Genomic DNA, 21,070 nt, shown 5'->3' on the forward strand with positions numbered 1-21,070 from the left:
TTTCCCCCCCCAGAATCCATCATGCACAAATCACCATCTTGGTGCCTTACAACTCAACAAACAACTCTTAATCCAATGTCAGTGATACAGTTTATTTTTTTACCATTGCAACTGGGTCCTTAAATCACTCTGCTGCGATTTAGATGGCATTTAAAATTTCATGTGACTTTCCTACAAAAGCATTACACAGAAATAAGAGAGAACAATATGTTACAATAGAACAAATGATAAATTATATTATACAGTTATAATGCCAACAGGTTGAGCACATTCATAAAAAGCAGCCTGCTCCCAGTAACATGAGACAGTATGGTAAATATATATAACATGAGAAAGTAAAGGAGTTTATGCACGTTTATGAGGTTAGTCCACCACAATAAATGCATAATAAAGTACAAAGTAACAGAAAAGTGAGTGATACACAGTCAGTAACAGCAAAATGAAACAGGACGATGTTACTGGCAATGATAGTTTGCTTAGCTAGCAAAAAAATTTTTCCCATAACCAATTGTGTATTTGTATTTGATGTTCGTCAGCAAGAAGTCTGATTTCACAGGATCAGCACCTGCATAAACCGTCACGTCCATCACAAGCATAACGCACATTTTAAAGCTGTCTTTCCCTGATTGCCTGAGGATGGATGCAGATTTTACGAGAATGAACACACCCAGGCTTTAATACACGGCTGTGCTCAGGCAGTACTACCACAGACTCTCCAGTAGAGGTCGCAAATGAAGAGGACAGTTCAAGACAGCACATTTCTATAGCTGAGTCAACTGAAATCATGAACACTGACACTTGGGCAAAACAAAAAATCAAAAACAAAAAAAGTGAATCTACACAATTGCGTTATAAAACTACAACAGCTGCTCTTTAATACAGCAAAAGCACTACAACTTTGGTAACTACAACTGGACAGAAAATTGCAATCTTGTGCTTGTTGGGTGGTGTTCTAATGGGCTTTTATATTAAAAAAAAAAAAAAGCGTAACCCAATATGAGAAAGTCTGTAAATCATTAGATTTATAAATTCATTAGCAAGTTCATAGTAAGCATGCATGAACATGTAGTGGATGTTTGACCTTAAGAAATAATATCCACATTGCAAAGCAGGTGTATGCATTGTCTGATACGAACCAAGGAATCAGAGAGAGCAAGTTCTCATCTTTTGGGTATATTTTGCCATAAATTTGCTTTCACCGAAAGAATGTCCCATTGCTACATAGTAATGCTTTTATGTTAATCAGATGTAGTTTAACACCATTGCTCAAAAAAGCAAGCACAAACCAAAAAGAAAAGAAAAACACTCGCACACACACACAGGCCTATTTCAGAAACCCCCCACCCATCAAATAAACCTTGTGTCAGTTTCCCATACAAACCCTGGAGTTGCTGTAATGGAAAGCACCGATAAATATTTTACTATTTATAAATGTATGTGATATAAACTGATTGCACTGGGTAAAAGTGATTAGTTATATTGTTAACAGTAAATAGTACTGAAACATGATCCTCCCAGTTCCCTTTGTTCTGTCAAATATTACCACCATCGCACACAAACCAACAAGATCACTGACGCTAATCTGAAACATTTCTTGAGTCTTTTAATAACTAGCTACTAAATACTAATCGTTAGTATTGATTTGCTCATTTATTAGCTCTATCAAGCAGTCATAACAAGGACAAGGTGCGAAGCCGTTTGAAGAGTAACCTCTGCAGCACTAATGAACTGTAATGAACTGAACCAGCCCATACAACCAATCCACAAGCTCGAAAGTGTCACAAAGATTTGGTATAAAAGTCAAGGCATGGTATGATATGGTAGCCAAATCCACATTTTGCAAATCCCCACCACTCCACTACGAATTAGTCTTTCAATGCATTCGATTTTAAACCACTCTCCATGTCTCATGCATTCTTCTATTATAATTATAAAAAAAAAAAAAAAAAAAAAAAAAAGTTGATCATAGTCAAGCTAAGGACTAACGGTGAGCCAACAGTCAAAACAAAAACAATAACGAAGAGTGTGTGCAAAATCCCTGCTTAGAACATCAAAATTATTACCATGTAAACTGATAGTGTCCTCTAAAATGTGTCTACTTTTAACCTACTGTAAAATACACATAGTGTATATGCACCGGGAAGAACATATAGGCTGTTTTGATTAAAACGGGTTAGCTTTTTGCAATTATACAGCTTGAAAATACTAAAAATTAGAAAATGAAACAAGAGAAAGCAGAATTTTTTAAGCCTCCCTTAAGAAAATGAGCATCCAAAGCAAATTTAAAAACCAGAATGCCTTTAAATACAAGGCTGTCTTTTAGAAAGCAACCGTAGACTAAGAGTGGTGAGAAAGTCACACCTAAAGACACAGTAATCAATCGCTGGCAGTCCATTCGAGTAAATTTAGAAAAATAAAATACCAATCACTCTATGGTACCTACCGCCAAAGACGGCATCTCCTGCCAATGTAAAAACTGTAAACACCACTGCTACTCCAGAAAGTCTCAAAATAGCACATTGGTTTGGGGAACACAACAGTATGCTGCCCATACTATAGGAAAGGAGCCAGGAGGGGGAGACAGGCAACGAAAGCCTATATTGTTCCTCACAACAGGAAGGGATTAGTTGGGCCAGCAGCCTGAGCTGCAGTGCCTGTAGGTGGCAGCACACCGCTCATAAGCGGCTGCGGCATTGACAAGGTAGATGGCATTCCCATGCTTGGCATCATTTGGCCCATGGGAGCAATAGGGGTTATGCCACCCATAGGCCCCATGCCCACAGCACCAGCAGGGGGCAGAGATGACAAAGGCATGGGTTCATTGCTTCTCTGGGCCAGGCTGCCGAATCCCTGGCCTGAGAGACCCATCATGGGGCTTACTCTCATTTGATTGAGAGTGGGCGGCTGTGGCTGGTTAACCTGGAACGGGTTGACCTGAGCTGGAGGGGCAGGGGCGGCTCCTAAAAGTGGTTACCAGAGAGAGAAGCATAGTGAGCCAAATCTGATTTCAAATAGTAACATGAAGAGAATTCCTTTGAAATTTACTAGACAGAAATTTTATGCATGTACGGTTTATAATAGCATAAATAGTGTCTGAGCCATAAATCCTAACTAAATTACACTCTTTAAATGCAACAGGTATAAATTAATTATAAAACATACCTGCAGCAAGAAAAGGATTAGAAACAGGAGCTGGTTGAGCAGACTTCGTAATCAGTGAATCCAAGTTTACCAGTGCTGCATTAGGACCCAGGAAGGACTCAGGGGTTTTTCTGGTTGCGGCACTTGGCTGCAAGTCAAACAGGTCAGGGCTGGCAGACTTGCTAGTCTGTAAAGCCATAACTGAACTTCCTTTACCACCACCTTGAAAAACATACAATTTATCTTTAGTCAGCACAAGGCTTACTGATTACATGGTTAAAAAGAAATGAATAGGGATAAAAAAAAAAATTATCCACATTAAATCAATGAGTGTTATACCTGACATCAATGAAGGGCGAAGACTGTCAAAATCCTCTAGGTCATCCCTAGAGGTACCATTTGATGTGGAGAAGAGATCAAAAGCACCTATTACAAAAAAAAAAAAAAGAAATCATAGGCTTTGGGTCAAACACAAGAACTTTAATCACATTCAGTCACACTGCTCAACTTATAATTGGTTAAGATAAAAAGGAAAATATTTTTACCACTTTAAATTGAAAGTGCTAGTGAACAACTGGGGGAAAAATTCTTACTGGCTAGGCACATAAAAAGATGCTTGTTTCTTGTGTGTGAGGAGGTTTGAAATGTGTGTATGTTTGTGTGTGTGTGTGTGTGTACCCGGACCAGGGGCTTTGGGACGAGTGGCAGGCCCTGAGCCCCACGGATCAGCCCCTGCAGGAGCAGAGCTTGACGCCCAGGGGTCACTGTTCTTCATGGGGGAGACTGATGCTGTAGAAGCTGACAGACCCCAGGGATCCACAGGAGCTGCTGGCTTAGTGGCACTACCTGCACACACACACACACACACACAAACACAAATGTTTAAACATTATTCAAGATTGTTCTTAGAAGACTAGAAACAAAACACAAAAGACAGCAGTGATGGAACACAGACACTTCAAAACAACTAAACACCTCCACCGGCAGCAACCATTGGCTGTTTTGGAGCGTGTCTGGGGCTAAATTGAAATTCATATTTAACAGCATTAAGCGAAACAAATGCTGAGTTATATGAATGTTCTTTGCTCTAACAAATGTAAAATGTTTACTTACATCAAGAAATTTTTATAGCTAATGTTCATGCATTCAAAAGATACCTGCAAAATTAACTAATGTGTTTATATCCCACAATCCTCTGTAGCAGTTACAGCTGATAGTTTGCGAGATAATTCATTATTCTCTGCTACTATATATCCCTGCTAGTAATATAACAATGTGTATCAAACGTAATTGTAATTCACTATAACTCCTTTTCCTTAATTTATGGATGCATAAAGATGCAGATAGAGGCTGGGTGTTTGTTAGCTCCATAACATTTATCCAGAACACTGCCTCTGAATAAGGCAGCTGAGATAGAAAGCAGAGGAAACGGATCTGTTGATAGGAACACTGGGTGCTCCACCTGCAAATCTGCATAGTGAGCCCCTTTGTTTTAGAGCACACAGGAATGCACTACTACCAGCCTGGCTGCATTTCTCAGACACCACACCAGTAACACACCGAGTGGAAGAAGAATACAATACTAAGGCAGTGAAAGAAACTGAGACAACGAGTTAAGGCAAAAGATAATATTTTAAGATATAAAGAGTGACAGAAATAATGGAGGACTGAGTGACCCAGGTTTACCATAGCTTTGCCAGGGGTCTGAGGCAGGGGCTGATGCTGCTGCTGCTGCTGCTGTTGCTGCTGGTGGTGGTGCTCCACCTGCCCCTGCTCCCCAAGGGTCAACAGGACCTCCAGGGACTGCATCCATCAGATTCAGCAAAGACGACTGAGGCTGACACACACACACACACACACACACACACACAGTTAGATCTTATATCTTGGATCTGCTACTGAAAAAGAAGCTTAAACTTTCACTACACTACTAGGCTTCTGTACAGATACTTACAAGACATTGAGCAAGTCCGCAAAAAAAAACCAGGAGAGAAAAGCATTAATTGAATTAGTACGCAAAAGCATTTATAGTTAAGCTAAACCTACTGCCAGAAAGAGTATCTGAGATAATGCGATTCCAGAACATGATGGGTGGAAATGCATTAGCTCCAAACAAGAGTGAGTGACTGATGAGTCATCAAGCTCTCATTGAATCCAGGAACACAGCACCTACCTCTTTCTTCTTTTTGGGCCCTTTCACAGTGTCTTTACGGCTCTCCTCCAGAGCCATCTGGAGTCGCAAGTCATCCCCGCGGCGCATCCTCTCCTCCTAAGCAAATACACAGTGACATCATGCTACATGTGTTATATACAGTCTACAATACATTCAAAATATGTTCTTCATTGTATCTGCATCACCTAAGCCCTCCTGAATAAAACATGAATCATTTCTATTTGTATAGCACTTAAGGCTGATGGTCAGATGGGGCACACCCAACCAACCTCCCCCACCCCCATCTAAACTATTATACAAGGAGGCAAATAAAGGAAGCAGTCTGAAAGTCAGAAGGGTAACAAAAGATTGACTGGATTTTTGTTTTTTTGCTTCAGCTGCAAATACAAATTTGGTCAAAATATTTTGTACATGAAAATCATGACTCACATGACGGCTGGTATGAGGAAGTCTTAAAAGGAAGAAGCAACTCAAAAGCATTCATACATCATAAATGTAAAATATTCTATAATTTTAGATAAGGAGCTCTAAAAGGAGATAATGTGCAAATGCAGGTGTTGCAGGAGAAACAACCAAGGAGTCCGCATACTGCCAGGCCAAAGCGTGGCAAAAAAGCCGTCCCGACAGCAGGAACCTCCTAAAGCGCACATCCTGCTCTAAACAGCCCCTCCTCAGTTTGAGCCACCAGCAGGGCCTGTCTCACATTTTCATGAGGAAATTTATCCCAGATGTCCAGGCACAGACACACTTCCTGTACACTGCTCTTAGAGCGCTAACTATGGACAAACCTCACAACGATTCCAGAGTTAGAGGAAACACGACACTTCCCATCCAATCTATTGGAATCACTTTATCACTTTCATAACTGGGATTTGGAACAGTGAATACACTTGCGGTTGCAATGCTTCCACTCTAATTTGTACTCTGTATCTGAACAATATTCCTGGGCTGGCTTGGTTCCACCGGTAAAAGAAATGTGAGCTCTGCATTTTTGGTATAATCTCTAATCAGGAGAAAGCGAAAGCTTGCACATGGGGAGGCCGCGTTGCCCTTTTTTTTTTTTTCTTTCTTTCAGACACGACCTCAAGCACTTAAGGCAGTCTTACAAAATGAAATTTATACTGAAGTAAGGCTATTTGACTATTGTTGTTTGGTGCCAAAAATTCAAGTGTCACAAGTTCAGCCTGTCATTGTATACACAAAACCCTTCTGAACTTACCAAGGCACTACTGCATAAGTATGTACATAATAAAAAAGCTCTAAAAATAACTCACAGATTAGCTAATTTATTTACACAGTGTTGCCCAGAGAAAGCTCTAAGTGACCTTATTGTTCAGTGCCATGTTGTCAAGACATATTTGAACCAGATCGAGAATGCTAATAGCTTAAAGTACAGTACTACTATTATAAGCATGCTCCCCTTTTATTCTATTGAATTAAATATAAAATCAATTATACAAATTTGAACAAATAGAACCTAGGTGATGTGTTATTAAGGGGACTGGAAATCAAAATAAATATTTTAGGCTTGCTGTAACGCTTGTCTGGCAAAAAAGGTGATATGACCATATGCCACACCTGCTCTGCTGCCTCTCTGCTCATAGCCAGGGCGAGCTGCAGCTGTAACTCCTCCTCGCCGCTTGTCTGTGGTCGGGCCTGCTCTAGCTCCGATGACGCATTGGGGGATGTGGCTGAAAGGGGGGGGAGAACACAACACACAAATACATTCAGCAACATCTGGGGCGTGCCTCTGAAGGCCACGTCACCTTTGATGGAAAAGGTACAAGTCATCAAAAAAAAAAAAAAAGCAATGACGTGAAGAAGGGAGAAGGAGTGTTAAGTACTATTTTTCACCACTGACTTACAAGTCTACATGCTTGGAATATCTGATGCATCAACTGCTACCATTAGCAGTAAATGTCAGTCATACAGTCAACGTTTTAGAGCTTGTTAAAATGCCAAAATAGATTTTATATATATATATATATATATATATATATATATATATATATATATATATATATATATATATATATATATATATATATATATAAAATATTTTAAAAAATTATAATTCATTCGATTGTGCTGATGGTGCTATGCTCAAAGTCACAGAGGACAAACAGGTATAAAATAAAGGGAGGACTTGGAATGACAATTTTACATGTATTGAAAAATTGGAAAGCAGTGTTTCATAAGAAAATGTATAACATCTTGTGAACCTGTTGCAAATACCCTTTTAGCATATTGATGAGGTAAACATTTAACCATTTACTATAAAGCCTATAATTTTGGAGAAATGAGATGAAAATGCTGATAAAAATAAAATAACCGCATCTCACCATGGTTTTTTTTTTACAGATCTGTGGTCTGATTAAAGTACTTTTTTCCCCCCTGACGTTATCAGGATGACTGGGATTAATAATAGCATCATTTCAGGGCAATGCAGAACAGAGGTAAATATTTGTGGTGCGACTCCAACCTTTTAAAGCACTCTCATTATTCCAAGCTGTCTGACAGTTAAGTGGCAGTGGTCGATAGGATGCAAGTTTCGAATCCATAAAGCCTCTGACCATCAGTCCTCCTGATCCATTTACTTCCTGACAATTCTGGACAGTAAACCGATCTCAATTCGTATAATGATATGGTTTGCTTTGAAAATGGTGAAATGGTTAGGAGGGAGTTCAAATTCAAAGTTAAATCTTCTTGCCTAATTTACCTAAACAGCTGATCACACAGATGGATTTTGAATATCTAAAATATAACTGGAATTTTTTCACTCTAAATCATAACAGCAAAATGCAGTATACATAAAATTAAGTCTTTAAAGTAACAAGTAATTGCAAAAAGTATTCCAGCTAAAAAGATTGAAATGTTTTTTTGTACCGATTGGCGAGTCAGAAAGACTGAGCTGTGAAGGAGCTTGATCAGTCACACTGTGAAGTTATGGGAAAGAGTAGTGGATGCCAGGCTGAGGGAAGAGGTGACCATCTTTGAGCAACAGTATGGTTTCATGACGAAAAAGAGCACCAGAGACACCTTATTAGCTTTGAGAATGTTGATAGAGAAGTACAGGGTGCAGAGAGAGGAGGAGTTGTATTGTATGAAGAAGTCAGGTGTGTCTGAGAAGTATGTGAGGGTGGTGCAGGACATGTGTGAGGACAGTGTGACAGCAGTAAAGTGTGCAGTAGAAATGACAGATTAGTCCAAGGTGGCGTTTGGACTGCATCAAGGATCGGCTCTGAGCCCTTTCCTGTTTGCAGTGGTGATGGACAAGTTGACAGACGAGGTCAGACAGGAGTCTTTGTGGATTATGATGTTTGCGGATGATATTGTGGTTTGTGGTGAGAGTAGTGAGCAGAAGAGCCTGGAGAGGTGGAGGTATGCGCTGGAGAGAATGGGAATAAAAGTCAGTAGGAGTAAGACAGAGTACATGTGTGTGAATGAGAGGGAGGGCAGTGGAGTGGTGTGTTTGCAGGGAGAAAAGATGGTAAAGGTGGAGGAGTTTAGGTCTCTGGGATCAATAGTGCATAATAATGGAGAGTGTGTCAGAGAAGTGAAGAAAAGTGTGGCAGGAGTGATTTGTGATAGAAGAGTATCTGCAAAAGTGAAAGGGAAAGTTTATAGGACTGTGGTGAGACCTGCGATGTTATATGGTTTAGAGACAGTAGCATTGAGTAAAAGACAGGAGGTGGAGCTGGAGGTAGCAGAGCTGAAGATGCTGAGATTTTAATTGGGAGTGATGAAGATGGACAGGATTAGAAATGAGTTTATTAGAGGGACAGCGCATGTAGGACGTTTTGGAGACAAGGTGAGGGAGGCAAGATTGAAATGGTTTGGACATGTGCAGAGGAGGGACATGGGGTATATCAGAAGAAGAATTCTGAGGATGGAGCCAGCAGAAAGGAGGAAAAGAGGAAGACCAAGGAGGAGGTTTATGGATGTGGTGAAGGAAGACAAGCAGGTAGTTGATTTGAAAGAGGCAGATGTAGAGGACAGAGTAGTATGGAGAAGGATGATCCGCTGTGGCGACCCCTAATGGGAGAAGCCGAAAGAAGAAGAAGAAGATACATTTTTTAATAGTATGACAGATTATTCAAGTCGATTATAGGATTATACACACAATCATTTGTTCAACCCCTTACCAATGACTGAGTTTTGGTTGAGGTCACAAACATGTCGGTGACCATATAAACTGATGTCATTGCAATGTTTCTGTTCAAGTGCCAACAGCTAAATCATAAACAGGGTGAAATCACTTAAATATTTGTTGTAAGGCATCAGTGGCAGGTTTTAAGCAAAAGCAACCTATAATCATTTACTCAGTTGTAAATTGAGCATTTCTATTTCTTCACAATACAATTGGCTATTTAGTTATAAAGTATTTGAGTTATGTAACATTCGCTCAGCTTAGCTTTCTGACATTTTGTTTTGGGCCCCTTTTTTTCGTAGGCTGTACTGTACTTTAGATCTGTATGTAAGATTATGTGCAAACACTGTTTAGAAAAAAATGCAGGATTGATGCAGAATTTCAGATTTCTTGAATATAATTCCACTGTGAAATGACAGAAATATAAATATTAATATTAATAAAACTTTTGTGCACTCAGAAGTATATATCATGATATAGTAATTTAAATTTTCAAAAAGATTTAGTTTATTCAATCTGTATTATTAAATTAACAAATGCGATTAAAATTTCTAATATCAAAGGAGGAATGGTGATTGATGAGGCAGCGAATCACAGTTTCTCAGTTTTATGAATACAGGGACCTGGATAATGATGAGAATCTCCGAGCGGCACTGGGGCAGAGGTGAGATGAATGAGGAAATGTGTATGTGGATTATTGCAACGTCCCATATTACATCATAATCTACTTTCTGTGCCTGTCTTAATGGGGAAAGGATGTAAACATGACTCACTTAATGCAGTCAGCTGAGCAGCCTGGCACCTCCATAAGCAGAGACGGATCAATAAAGTTGAGGACTCATTATGCTTCATCAAAACCGTATCTAAAAACTGACCAAACTGAACTTCTGAAAGCCCTGAGCTTTCAGTCTGTGTACAACTGTAGGAGGATGTTAGCCAAACCGACCCCTGGTTTCCATGCTATAATTAATCACAGTGGAAGTGGGCGCATCGTTTGAACGCCTTGGTTGTGAAAAATGACTTTTATAAAGGAGTCAAAAGTCTGTTTAGAATGAAACGAGCCTTAACGTAAAGGGTTGACGCATTGCTGTAGTGGGAGTGTGGAACCTACCAACTCACCAAAGTGCTTTGCCAATTTTAGCTGAAATGGTTTTTTCCAGTGTTGGGTGATGGGGAGCTCCTGGGCCTAGTTTGTGAGCTCTGATATGAATCAGTATAATTAGCAAGGCAGTACACTGATTCATATTGAAATTAGTTCTGTACTTACACTTAAACAAAATGGAATGATTGCAGATAGAAAACCACATTTTGATATATTTATATATATTTTTTTTAAGAGACTTGCCTGGAAGTCAATTACGTGACAGATGGAAATTGTTCAAGACATTTCCATCTGCAGTTCCATTAGAGAAACACACACACACACACACACACACACACACACACACACACACACACACACACCACTAACCATGAACTGAAATCTAATTAATACCAAAGAACATCAAAACAAAACCTCTACTGCAATCAGCAATTTAACCATGTTGATTCTCAAATGTATTATTTTATTGCTATATTTACACACACCCAAATTTCCAAACACTATTAAGCAACTACAGTGTAACAAGAATGGGGGCCAAAGTTTGGACATGGACGCTCTATGACACCAAAAAAAAAATTTTGATCTTTCCCAGAACACATAAAACCCCTGACCACAACGCATGCCAGATCGCATACCAGTAAACCATATCGGCACCAACTTTACACACTGCAATCAGGCTAAAGATTTAATTTAATCATTTATCCAATCCACTACTATTTTTCCTCCTCTGATTAAACAACACAGCCATCTAAAATTATATCTGGCTGCCAAATGACATCCAGCTGTTTATCCGTATTTGTGCACCAAAATGTCCTAATCAAATACAACCTGTTGAAATGTGGTTTACACTTAACAGAAAGCCCATTCACAATTTCGAGAAGGACAATTCCCGGAAATTTCCACTGGAATGCAAACCATTCCGCTGTTAACAGGAGGTTTATACCCCCCCTCCCCCATTTTATTTTAATGACTCAGCTGCTTGTTCTTCTGTTTAATATTGCATGTTTGTTGGAGAAAAACAACACACAAGCTGAAACACTAAACACGAACACACTGGGTCACTCCCACCAAAGATTTGTCTCGTATGCTATACTAGCAACACCCCGCCACCCCCCACCCCCCAAAAAATAAATAAATTAATAAATAAATAGGCAATATAGAGAGCTCCAGTAAATTACTGCAAGCTATAAACCACCCTCAGACGTAATCCACACCTGTTCATCACTATCAGTAAACTCTTCTGTATGACATCCCTGGGTTAAGTTATAAAATGATTTAGTCGTGTGTGGGAGGAGGAAGTGAGTGAGAGAGAGCAAGCGAGTGAGAGAGATGCATCCGTCTTCCTCCCCTCTGTACAGGATCACAGAGCAGTGCACTGGGCCTTGGGGAATTAGGGAATGCTGGCTTCCTGTAACCAGCGTGAAGCAAATGGAGAGTGAAATGCAAGGCATGCCATGGTTCTGAACGCTCAGAGAACAGAAGCTGGGCTTACAAAATGACAAATATCCAAAAAGCAAAAAGTGCCAGTTTTTAAATTGTCCAGAGAAAAAGATTGCTCCATGCAGTTACAGCCTTCAGGGATCCTTGAAGAAGACAAGGACAGTAAATCATGAGCAGGCCAACTGCACAGCCTCCGCCATGAGCTGAATCCTAAAACGGCTAGAACGTTTAATCATATATCAGCTATTAGTCATTTTGTGTCAAATCGAAATAGACTTAATTAAATATATCAGCCGAGCTAGGCTAGATCTGAATGACTTAATAAAGCCTAATGTTCCTAGCTTCAAAGGAACATTTTCAGGGGGGGTCCCACATGAAAAAATAATTATATAATTGTACTTCTGCAATATAATAATCTCTTTAGAATATTACACTAATCTGATATCCAGTGACATTTACTACATTTATACTAAAGTAACACATCTGCCAACCTTAACACATCTTTGAAATGAACTCCAAAATGTAACAGTATGCTAGTACAATTTATGCTTTTGAATTTTACAATAGTAACTGACCTGGACTCTCATTTATTATTTTGAAATAAAATCTATCAATGTATCTATGAAGTCAAGTTTATTTCTATAGCGCTTTTCACAACAGACATTGTTTCAAAGCAGCTTTACCGAAATTAACAGTTAAGGTGAATGGTATGCATTTATCCCTGATGAGCGGCCATGACGACTGTGGCAAGGAAAAACTCCCTTAGATGTTATGAGGAAGAAAGCTTGAGAGGAACCAGACTCAAAGGGGGAACCCATCCTCATTTGGGTGACATAATCTATGACTTCGAACACATAATAATTTTCCATCACTTAACTACTTTTAGCGTTGATAAATTATAGTTGTCTCTTAAGCATGACACTAAAGTGGAATGGTTTCCTCACTTTTTCAGCTATGATAAGGGCCTTGATCACAGGGAAGCAGAGTGGTACTAGGTTCAAACTACCAACCTTCTGATCCCTAACAAAGTGTCTTTAATTGCTATCGAGCCAGTGATGCCATAATATAGAAGAATTGCATGGAAACCACCAAAAACGGAAAACATGAAAAAAAAAAAGAAGAAAAAAAAAAGAGAAAAAAATTCAACAAAGTACATGAAATAGTGCAAATTATAATTTTCCTGTCTTTCATTTTTAATTTCCTTTGGATAATTAACTACCAATCACCACAGTTACCTCACCATTAAATTACCATAAATACACAGTTAATATTACAATGCAATAAACAAGTTTATAATGCATTGCAATATCACAGCTTACATACCATATTTGGCTAAACATCATCACCGAAAAAATATAGAATCAAACAAACTTACATCCATGATATGAAGCTGGTGAGCCCTCAGACCTGCCGTACTCTTCTGAGTAGCTGGTGGAGAGGTTCGGCTGGCTGGAGCCTCGGCCAAAGCTGATCTGGTGGCTGCTACCGACACTGGTTGCTACCTGGGCCATGCGCTCTTTGGTCTTAAGGGCCTGCGAGCGTTCGCCTTTCAGCCGATCGTCGTCCTTTAGCAGAACCACTAATTGCTTGGACTTCTCCCTCACGTTGATGCCTTGGTCTTTACCATCACGGTCAACATACTGGAAGTCTTTAAGAGTCTGGATGGCAAAGATGTTCTCTTTGCACTGCAGGGCCACACGCTCCGAACCGGTCTTGATCAGGTAGTCCAGCAGCGTTAGTGCCTTGTACACGTGCCGCCAGTTCTTGCCGTGATCGTTCAACCTCTTCCAGATCATGCTCATAATCTCAGAAAAGGCCACCACGTTGTATGTGAGGTCAGAGATCTCAGACATTAGCGAGCTGGATGGCCCCCACGGGTCGTTGGAGGTCGCCTCTCTGACCTTTTTCTCTGCATCTGAATAGTTATTGACCACATTTTTCATCTGCCTCCGGATCGTTGAGCTCGGCATGGTGCAGTTTTGTGAGTTAATATCCTTGCGATTTAGCAGGAAGAATACTTTATTTTGCAACAAAAAAAAGGAAAAAAAAAAAAAAAAAACAGAAGATACTCCTCTTCTGTAAGCTCTTAAAGTCAGGCTCAGAAAGGTTTTAACTAGTCCAAAATGCACATAAAAAATATTCTCTCTGTTAGTTGGTGCCTGTTAAAATCATTTCCACACAGTGCAAGGAGTGAGCATGGCGAATTCCTCCATTACCTGGAACACAAAACCAAGACAGTAAGTACACAGTCAAGACATCCGAATAAGCCTTGGTTATTAACCTTCGAACGAAAGGAATTAAATATCCTGCACAACTGCACCAAATCGTATTATGTTTTTTCTGCAAACATTATCTGGATAATAATTAATATAAACTAATCTTAGGTCAAAAATGTTTTAGTCATGCTCTTTGTTTTGTTTTCACATGGAGCCAAGTCTAGCAAGCACATTTAGTGATAGCACCAGCGTTTCCTCACTGTTAAAAATCACCCCCAAGTCGAATAAACAGAAATAGGTCACAGCTGTGCACGTTCTAAACAGAATGTGTAGTAGGCTCCTATCCAGATAGTGAAACATTACCCATACACACAAAAGCAGTACATGCTACTGAGACTAAAAAAAATACAAGTCGATTAATGGCTGATGTGGCTGATGTTACACATCTTACAGTAATACAACACCGTCAGCATGTGAGGAAACATCTCATTTCCCAAAAGTCATTGCATCATTTTGTTCTTTCCATTTCTATCTGTGTACTGGACTGTGAAACAAAATTCATTACATTTAGTTAGTACATCTACAATACACAGCAAAATAAAAGTGTGTTTTTCTAAAATCACAAGCCTATTAATGATTTAATGAGTCACGGTTTCTTAACTGACCAGACCACTATTCTAAACTCTTTTTTTACTACTACTTACTACTATTAAATCCTAGTTTTCCTACTGACAACAATGAGTTAATCTAAGATCCATGAGGCAAAATCTGCATGCTTGGCATGTCTTAAATTCATTAAAAATCGGTGAAATGTGACTCCTGCCAAGCATCCATACAGCTCAACCTCGGCATCGATTCCCTCCTCCCACCGCCCTCCCAACATCCCTGAGTCTGCATATACATGAATAAAGACAGGCCCTAATGAAACATCTGCTGCTTTAATCACTGATTCGGCACACAAGAGGAAGAGAGGGGCGACTGATGCAGATGCAGAAGCCCTCACTCTGACCGGGGGCTCAGGAAGCAAGCACACAGGCACAGTTTGTGTGAGAGTGTAGGACACAGTGGCTTCTTCCATACTAAAGAACAGCTCAGGTCTTATTCTTGCCAATAACTAGGCAACTCAGTAACTGGTGTTGAAATGAAGCCAAGCACCAGGCAGAATAAATTCAGGGAGTTGAAAAGCAAGTGTGCCCTGTGACTTCGACAAGTTTACTGTGATGTCCATCAGTCAAGCTTAGATACGATAAAAACCTTTTCATAGAGGACAATGAGATCAATATGACATCACAGCTGGGCAGAATAAATGCTGTCACAGATGATCTGTCTAAATCTGTAAGAATGGAAAGACAGAGAAGCGCTGAGTCATAATGGTTGCATCTATTGCCGGTAAATCTATGATTTCACAGAAGCAAAGTAGATACGTTATCTATAGTTGTAAGAAAAGTTTTTAATTCAAATACAATTTTCAAATGCAGGTAAAGCACCAACATTTCATAGACATATACTCCTCAACCATACTTACACATAAACTAATATTAATATTACAGACAACCAGTTGCAGCCTGCAGGCCTGATGTACTGTATAATGGCAACAATCAAGAGATCGGCACAATATTGTGCATAAATCTAAATTTCTAAATAGAGAAAAATGTGTCCGAAGGATATTACAGAAGCCTGATTTACAGAGCGAGAAAATATATTTCAGGTCTTGTGTTCTGCAAGTTTATTGTACATAAATTATGTGATTTAAACAGTTTTTCTCAAAACACACAGGGCAAAGATTAACCTTGAGACATCACGACGTTTTCCATACCGCTATACGCATATCGCTTTCTCAATGTGTAGCAGCACAACTGCGATCTGCTATTTTTATCCATATCACACAGTCCTAGTTCCCACCTAGCTGCTACTGATTAAACACTTAGCCACGATAAGCTTATTGTGTAGCCCAGGGCAGGGAGCTAAAGTAATCTACAAAAAAATTTATTCTGACAGGGATTCACTCACCCTGTCGGCCCACCATGTAAGACTAGTTTTCAATTTCAGAGTATGGGTTAGTCACGCAGTGCCTACTGATATTAGACCAGTTAGATAACGCTTATCATGATCCATCTAAGCGTGGCATGAGAGTTAAGAAAGACGGAAAAAAAAACACAAAGCATTTATATCTAATCCACAGACCACAAAGCTCTGTTAAAGGTTTCACTTAAAACTGATTTTGGTTTGACCTCTGAAACAATTCAGGGGCAAATAATTTTTATTAAGGCAACAAAACAAGAGCCTAAATGCTCACTGATAAACGCTACCATGTCAAGTAGTTCAATATTTAGTAGTAGCTGCTTTCCCTCCTTACGGTAACACTAGACAACTGGAAATCCAGCTCTACAAACATAATAGATGGTGAACAATAATAAAAATGGCCGACTTAACACAGATATGTGCATTCGAAAATACACGCAGGTGTGAAAGCCAAAATGCCCTTATACAGTTCAAACTTGATGAACAAAAAATGTCTGCGACAAGTGCCAACATGTCCGCATGGGTGCATTACAGAAAAGAGTAGGAGTACAAAAGGAGGGTTTAGAAAACACTGACAAAAAAAACTATTGCATTAGAACTTCACACGATGACACTCAGGGCAAATTCAACACATAAGGCTTTTACCAAAATGATGATATTAGCAGTGGGTGTGTCAACATGAACACATATTCCAGAATGCAGTTTAATCCAAAAACAGTGTAGCTTAAGGGAAACACGACACACAAGCTTTAAAGAGACACATCTGGGTGTGCATTTCTGTTCATATTACCAGTCTTCCTAACTTAGGTAGGTATTTCACTTTAGTGTAAACTCAACTGCACCTAATGGGGATGTTTTAACAGCTGGTTACCATTTGTGAGCAGAAATAGCTTCATTGTGCATCTTACTGTCACTTACTGAATTCAGCAGGCTCCTTTGCATATAACCTACAAATCAGGTTTATAAACTAAATGCCGTAATGTTTTCTCCCGTATGTCATTGAAAACAATACGGGCAGCAACAGGATCATACCGTGGGAAACAGACACGTGTAATAGGCACTAATCACACCACTAATCCCTGTGTATGATCAGACAGTTACCTCGAAATCAAGCTTCAAAAAACTGATTAAAATGTATTAAAGTTCTATTTGGGTCACCCCCTTTATTTATTTCCTTTACTTAACCAAGTTCCTTGTTCGTGCGATTATGAACCTGTTTGTGCCTGGCTGTAAACTCCCCAAATATCTGGCAATCCTCAAAACCCTTAAATCATGCCAAAGACACCTCTATATCCTGCAAAGGAAATACAACTGCAGGCTGTGTAAACACGTTACATTCACATAACTTTCACATATGATAAACATCAAAAGCAGAGTAAAACATCACTGTTTAGAACTAAACCATCTTTTTTTTTTTTTTGCTAAGTAGAACTATCTCACTAATTAGATTTTTGGTCCCCTACCTTTCCCCCACTCTTTCAGCTTATAACGACAAGGTGATAAATAACCCCATTCAGATTGGATTCGTTTCTCACAGGGATGTCTGTAATCATTTTTACATGTCTCCTCACTGACAAACCTCTGGCATCCAGACAGCAATAAATTTACCACAAGCGAGATGAGTTTTTCAAGCCGGTTTGTATTTTCTAGGAACTGGAGTCGATAAGAAAGGCTGGCACTTTGGTGCAGGTTCCCGCAACAATTTGAAAACTTAATTCGTAATCAGCAAGGACGTGAGAAGTCTAAAAGAAGAAGAAGGAGGAGGAGGAGGAGGTGAGAAGTAGCTGGCGATTTGAGATATAAAAGAACTGTTCCTTTATATCTGGAGTTTGGTCACTGATATGTGCACTGCGAGATTCAAAAACAGCAAGCAGCAGCCAAACACCTAGATTTCTATATAAGCAGAGAAAATCATTGTCATACATATATAAGGGAATAAAACGATCAGACTATTAAACAGAGATTGGCAATTAAACAGCAGGTAATTGTGCATGTAGTTTTCCCAGAGAAACACAGATCTGAGTGGGGTAAAGTCAGAGCGGATTTCCTGTTAAAGAGTAAATAACTCCTGCTCCTCATGTACATTTAATGGTGTCTGAATGGGACTAATTGTATGATTGCTTTTAAATATATTTTTTTAAAGAAAGTACAACCAATCTGCAATACTTTTAAATATCTCGAGTCTTTAAATAGTCACAAAACACCGTGATATTTCGCATTAGGTAAACATTCCGTAGGGATTTCCAACCTTAACATCTTTACTACACCCCACTATGGAGTGAAGAGATATCCGGGTGTGTCTCAGTGTGTAACCCATAGCACAAAGACACGATATAACCGCATTATTCCTCTAATCTACAACTCAGGGCTGTTTATTCTGATTCAGCCGAAGCTTAAAAGGACCGAACGCCCTGTAACCGAGTCACTTTACTCGCCTGCAGCCACTTAACATGTCATTTCAGGATCGGTTTACTTTTATTTACTCACATCAAGCTCTCTAACATTAAACAAACATATATCAATTAACTCTTAATAATCTCTCCATACATGATCAGTATTATTCTGTGAGTAGCAGGCTGCTCTTATAAATAAGTAAGGCTAATGTTGCTAACAACAGCTGATCAATTTAATATTACAAGACGCCAAGAAAACTACAAATAAACAAAACGTTAACAACTAAATCCAAATGTATTCATACTAATCTCAGTTACAGCGACGCGCTCCACACCATTGTACAACACACACAATCAATTTGCTAGCTAAGATACTAGCACACTTACAGTTAGCCTTTGGTGTTAGCTAGCAAACCTAGGACAGAGGCGTATTTAATACGTGGGGAAAAAAGCAGCAAGAACAAAAGAGAACTAAAACTTCCGACAAACTTTCAGTTACTATGTTTGACTGTGCGTATTAAAAGCGGCTAAACCTCAACTTCCCGTCAGTTAATTTTAGTTTTTTTTTTCTAGGTAAACACGTAGCCAGCAAGCTAGCAGAGGAGAACGCAAGAAAAGTTCTCCTGCTGCTAGCTTGTTGCTGACATTACAGAGGATCGGACCGGTGTGTCCCTTCGTGATAAATATAAAAAGTGAACAACTTGTCAAATAAATGAAATGGCAGCATATTTATTACTAACACATTCCTCTGTGGTAAAGCGTTTCTAATTGCCTATTGTCGGAGTTGGTTAGCTAACATCGCTAGCTCTCTAAAGCTAACCATGGACAACCGGTTGTCCCAAAGGCGTTAACTCAATACTAATAACAAATCAACAAACAGTATCCGAGTTGCCCTGGTTTACACAATTATGTAAATCTATTTAGTTCATTTATTTACTTATTGAGTTGATCTGACTGGTGAGGAGAGCTGCTCGGTGCTTTGTGGAGATATCACCAAAACCGAGGAATCAACACACACACAACCAGACAGAAAAAACAAAGCAATAACTCACCAAATCTCGCAGTGATGTAGCTTCAGTATTCAGCAGTATTTTCTCAGGAATAACACCCTTTATATATACCAAAAAGAGGAAAATATAGAAAGTCAGAATGCCTGTAAATATGTACTTAACTTCGTGAAAGTGACTTGCCCAGTCTCTGTTAGTGTTTATTGAGCGAGCAGACAGGCGGGCTACTCGTAGCCGTGTGGTCTAGCTTAGCCAGTAGTAAAGCTCGGTGTATTAGCTCTGTGTGTGTGTGTGTGTGTGTGTGAGGGAGAGAGAGAGATAGAGAGAGATCGACCGACCAACCCACTCTATCCAACATGGCGGATTCACTAATAGATTGGCTTCCATAGAATGTAAACGGCACACAGGGTGTGACCAAACCGACTGTTACTCAATATTCCAAGTCATACTTCTTGTGAGACGAGTTACTGAATTTTCATTGATTATTGAAATTTACATGTAACCGAATTGGTACACATGGTCGTTGTAAAAGATGATTTGCAAAGTAAATTTCAAATAAACTCTTAACTAGAAAAGCATATTATGATGGCGCATTAGTTTGCCCTCAGCACACTGCTGGGATCTGCTGCCATCTAGGGGTAACAGCTGTTACACACAATCCACTCCAATCTCCTAGTCTATATTTTTATATCAGAAAATACTGTCATTTCATAGTCCCCCAACTTCTTGTTCCCCCCAAATAATCTCACATCCACTATAAAGGTCTTTCACTATTTTGTTTAGATATATTACATATGCAGACATGCTTTTAAATTCACTTGTTTGCATTCCTTATACATGTAAATTCCTCTCAGATGTACAGTTTGACTTCTTTTATTAATGCAAAATAACCTCATGTAACTCTATATGATATATATATATATATATATATATATATATATATATATATATATATATATATATATATATATATATATATGCTCATACACAATATGGACAAAAGTTTGTGGACACTTGATTCTTACATATATTACAGTTTCCCTTCACCGGAACTAAGAGGCACAAACCTGTTGCATCACGAATGTGCAAATGTACATAAGACATGTTTTGAGTAGTGGAAGCCAAACAAAAACACTTTTCCCAACCACATTGAACACTATTTGGATGAATTGGATCACTGACTGCACCCCGGTAATCAGCCTCAACAATAATGTTCCAATCAGCTAGATATTTAGATTGAAAATATGTGTTTCAGCAGGACAATGAGCCAAAACACATATTGAATATTAAAAAGAGAACAAAATGTAAGTGTTTTTGAACAACTGAGTCAAAACCCACACTTACATTCAGTTTAGAATTTGTGGCATGACCTGGAAATTGCTGTTCACCAATATTCTTCATCAGATTTTTCCAGAAGTGGTAAAAG

The 21,070-nt window shown here is 39.1% G+C and overlaps 1 protein-coding gene across 3 annotated transcripts; it reads right to left on the minus strand.

Moving 5' to 3' along the window:
* Positions 1-78: 78 nt before the first annotated feature.
* Positions 79-19,953, minus strand: epn2 (epsin 2). Of its 3 annotated transcripts, none has more exons than XM_046834614.1 (9): positions 19,690-19,953; positions 13,382-14,222; positions 6,893-7,005; positions 5,315-5,410; positions 4,828-4,972; positions 3,820-3,987; positions 3,481-3,567; positions 3,163-3,363; positions 79-2,960 (listed from the first exon to the last, which is right to left on the minus strand). In XM_046834614.1, the coding sequence occupies exons 2-9, from the start codon at positions 13,974-13,976 to the stop codon at positions 2,608-2,610; spliced, it is 1,758 nt and encodes a 585-aa protein (XP_046690570.1). In that variant the 5' UTR covers positions 13,977-14,222; positions 19,690-19,953; the 3' UTR covers positions 79-2,607. The 3 variants fall into 3 exon arrangements, with proteins under 3 accessions (XP_046690570.1, XP_046690571.1, XP_046690569.1); XM_046834615.1 differs by having other exon boundaries at positions 3,826-3,987; positions 4,828-4,978; XM_046834613.1 differs by having other exon boundaries at positions 4,828-4,978.
* Between the last annotated feature and the right edge of the window lie 1,117 nt (positions 19,954-21,070).

The sequence above is a fragment of the Silurus meridionalis genome, chromosome 22, assembly GCF_014805685.1.
Source record: "Silurus meridionalis isolate SWU-2019-XX chromosome 22, ASM1480568v1, whole genome shotgun sequence".
Lineage (NCBI taxonomy): Eukaryota > Metazoa > Chordata > Actinopteri > Siluriformes > Siluridae > Silurus > Silurus meridionalis.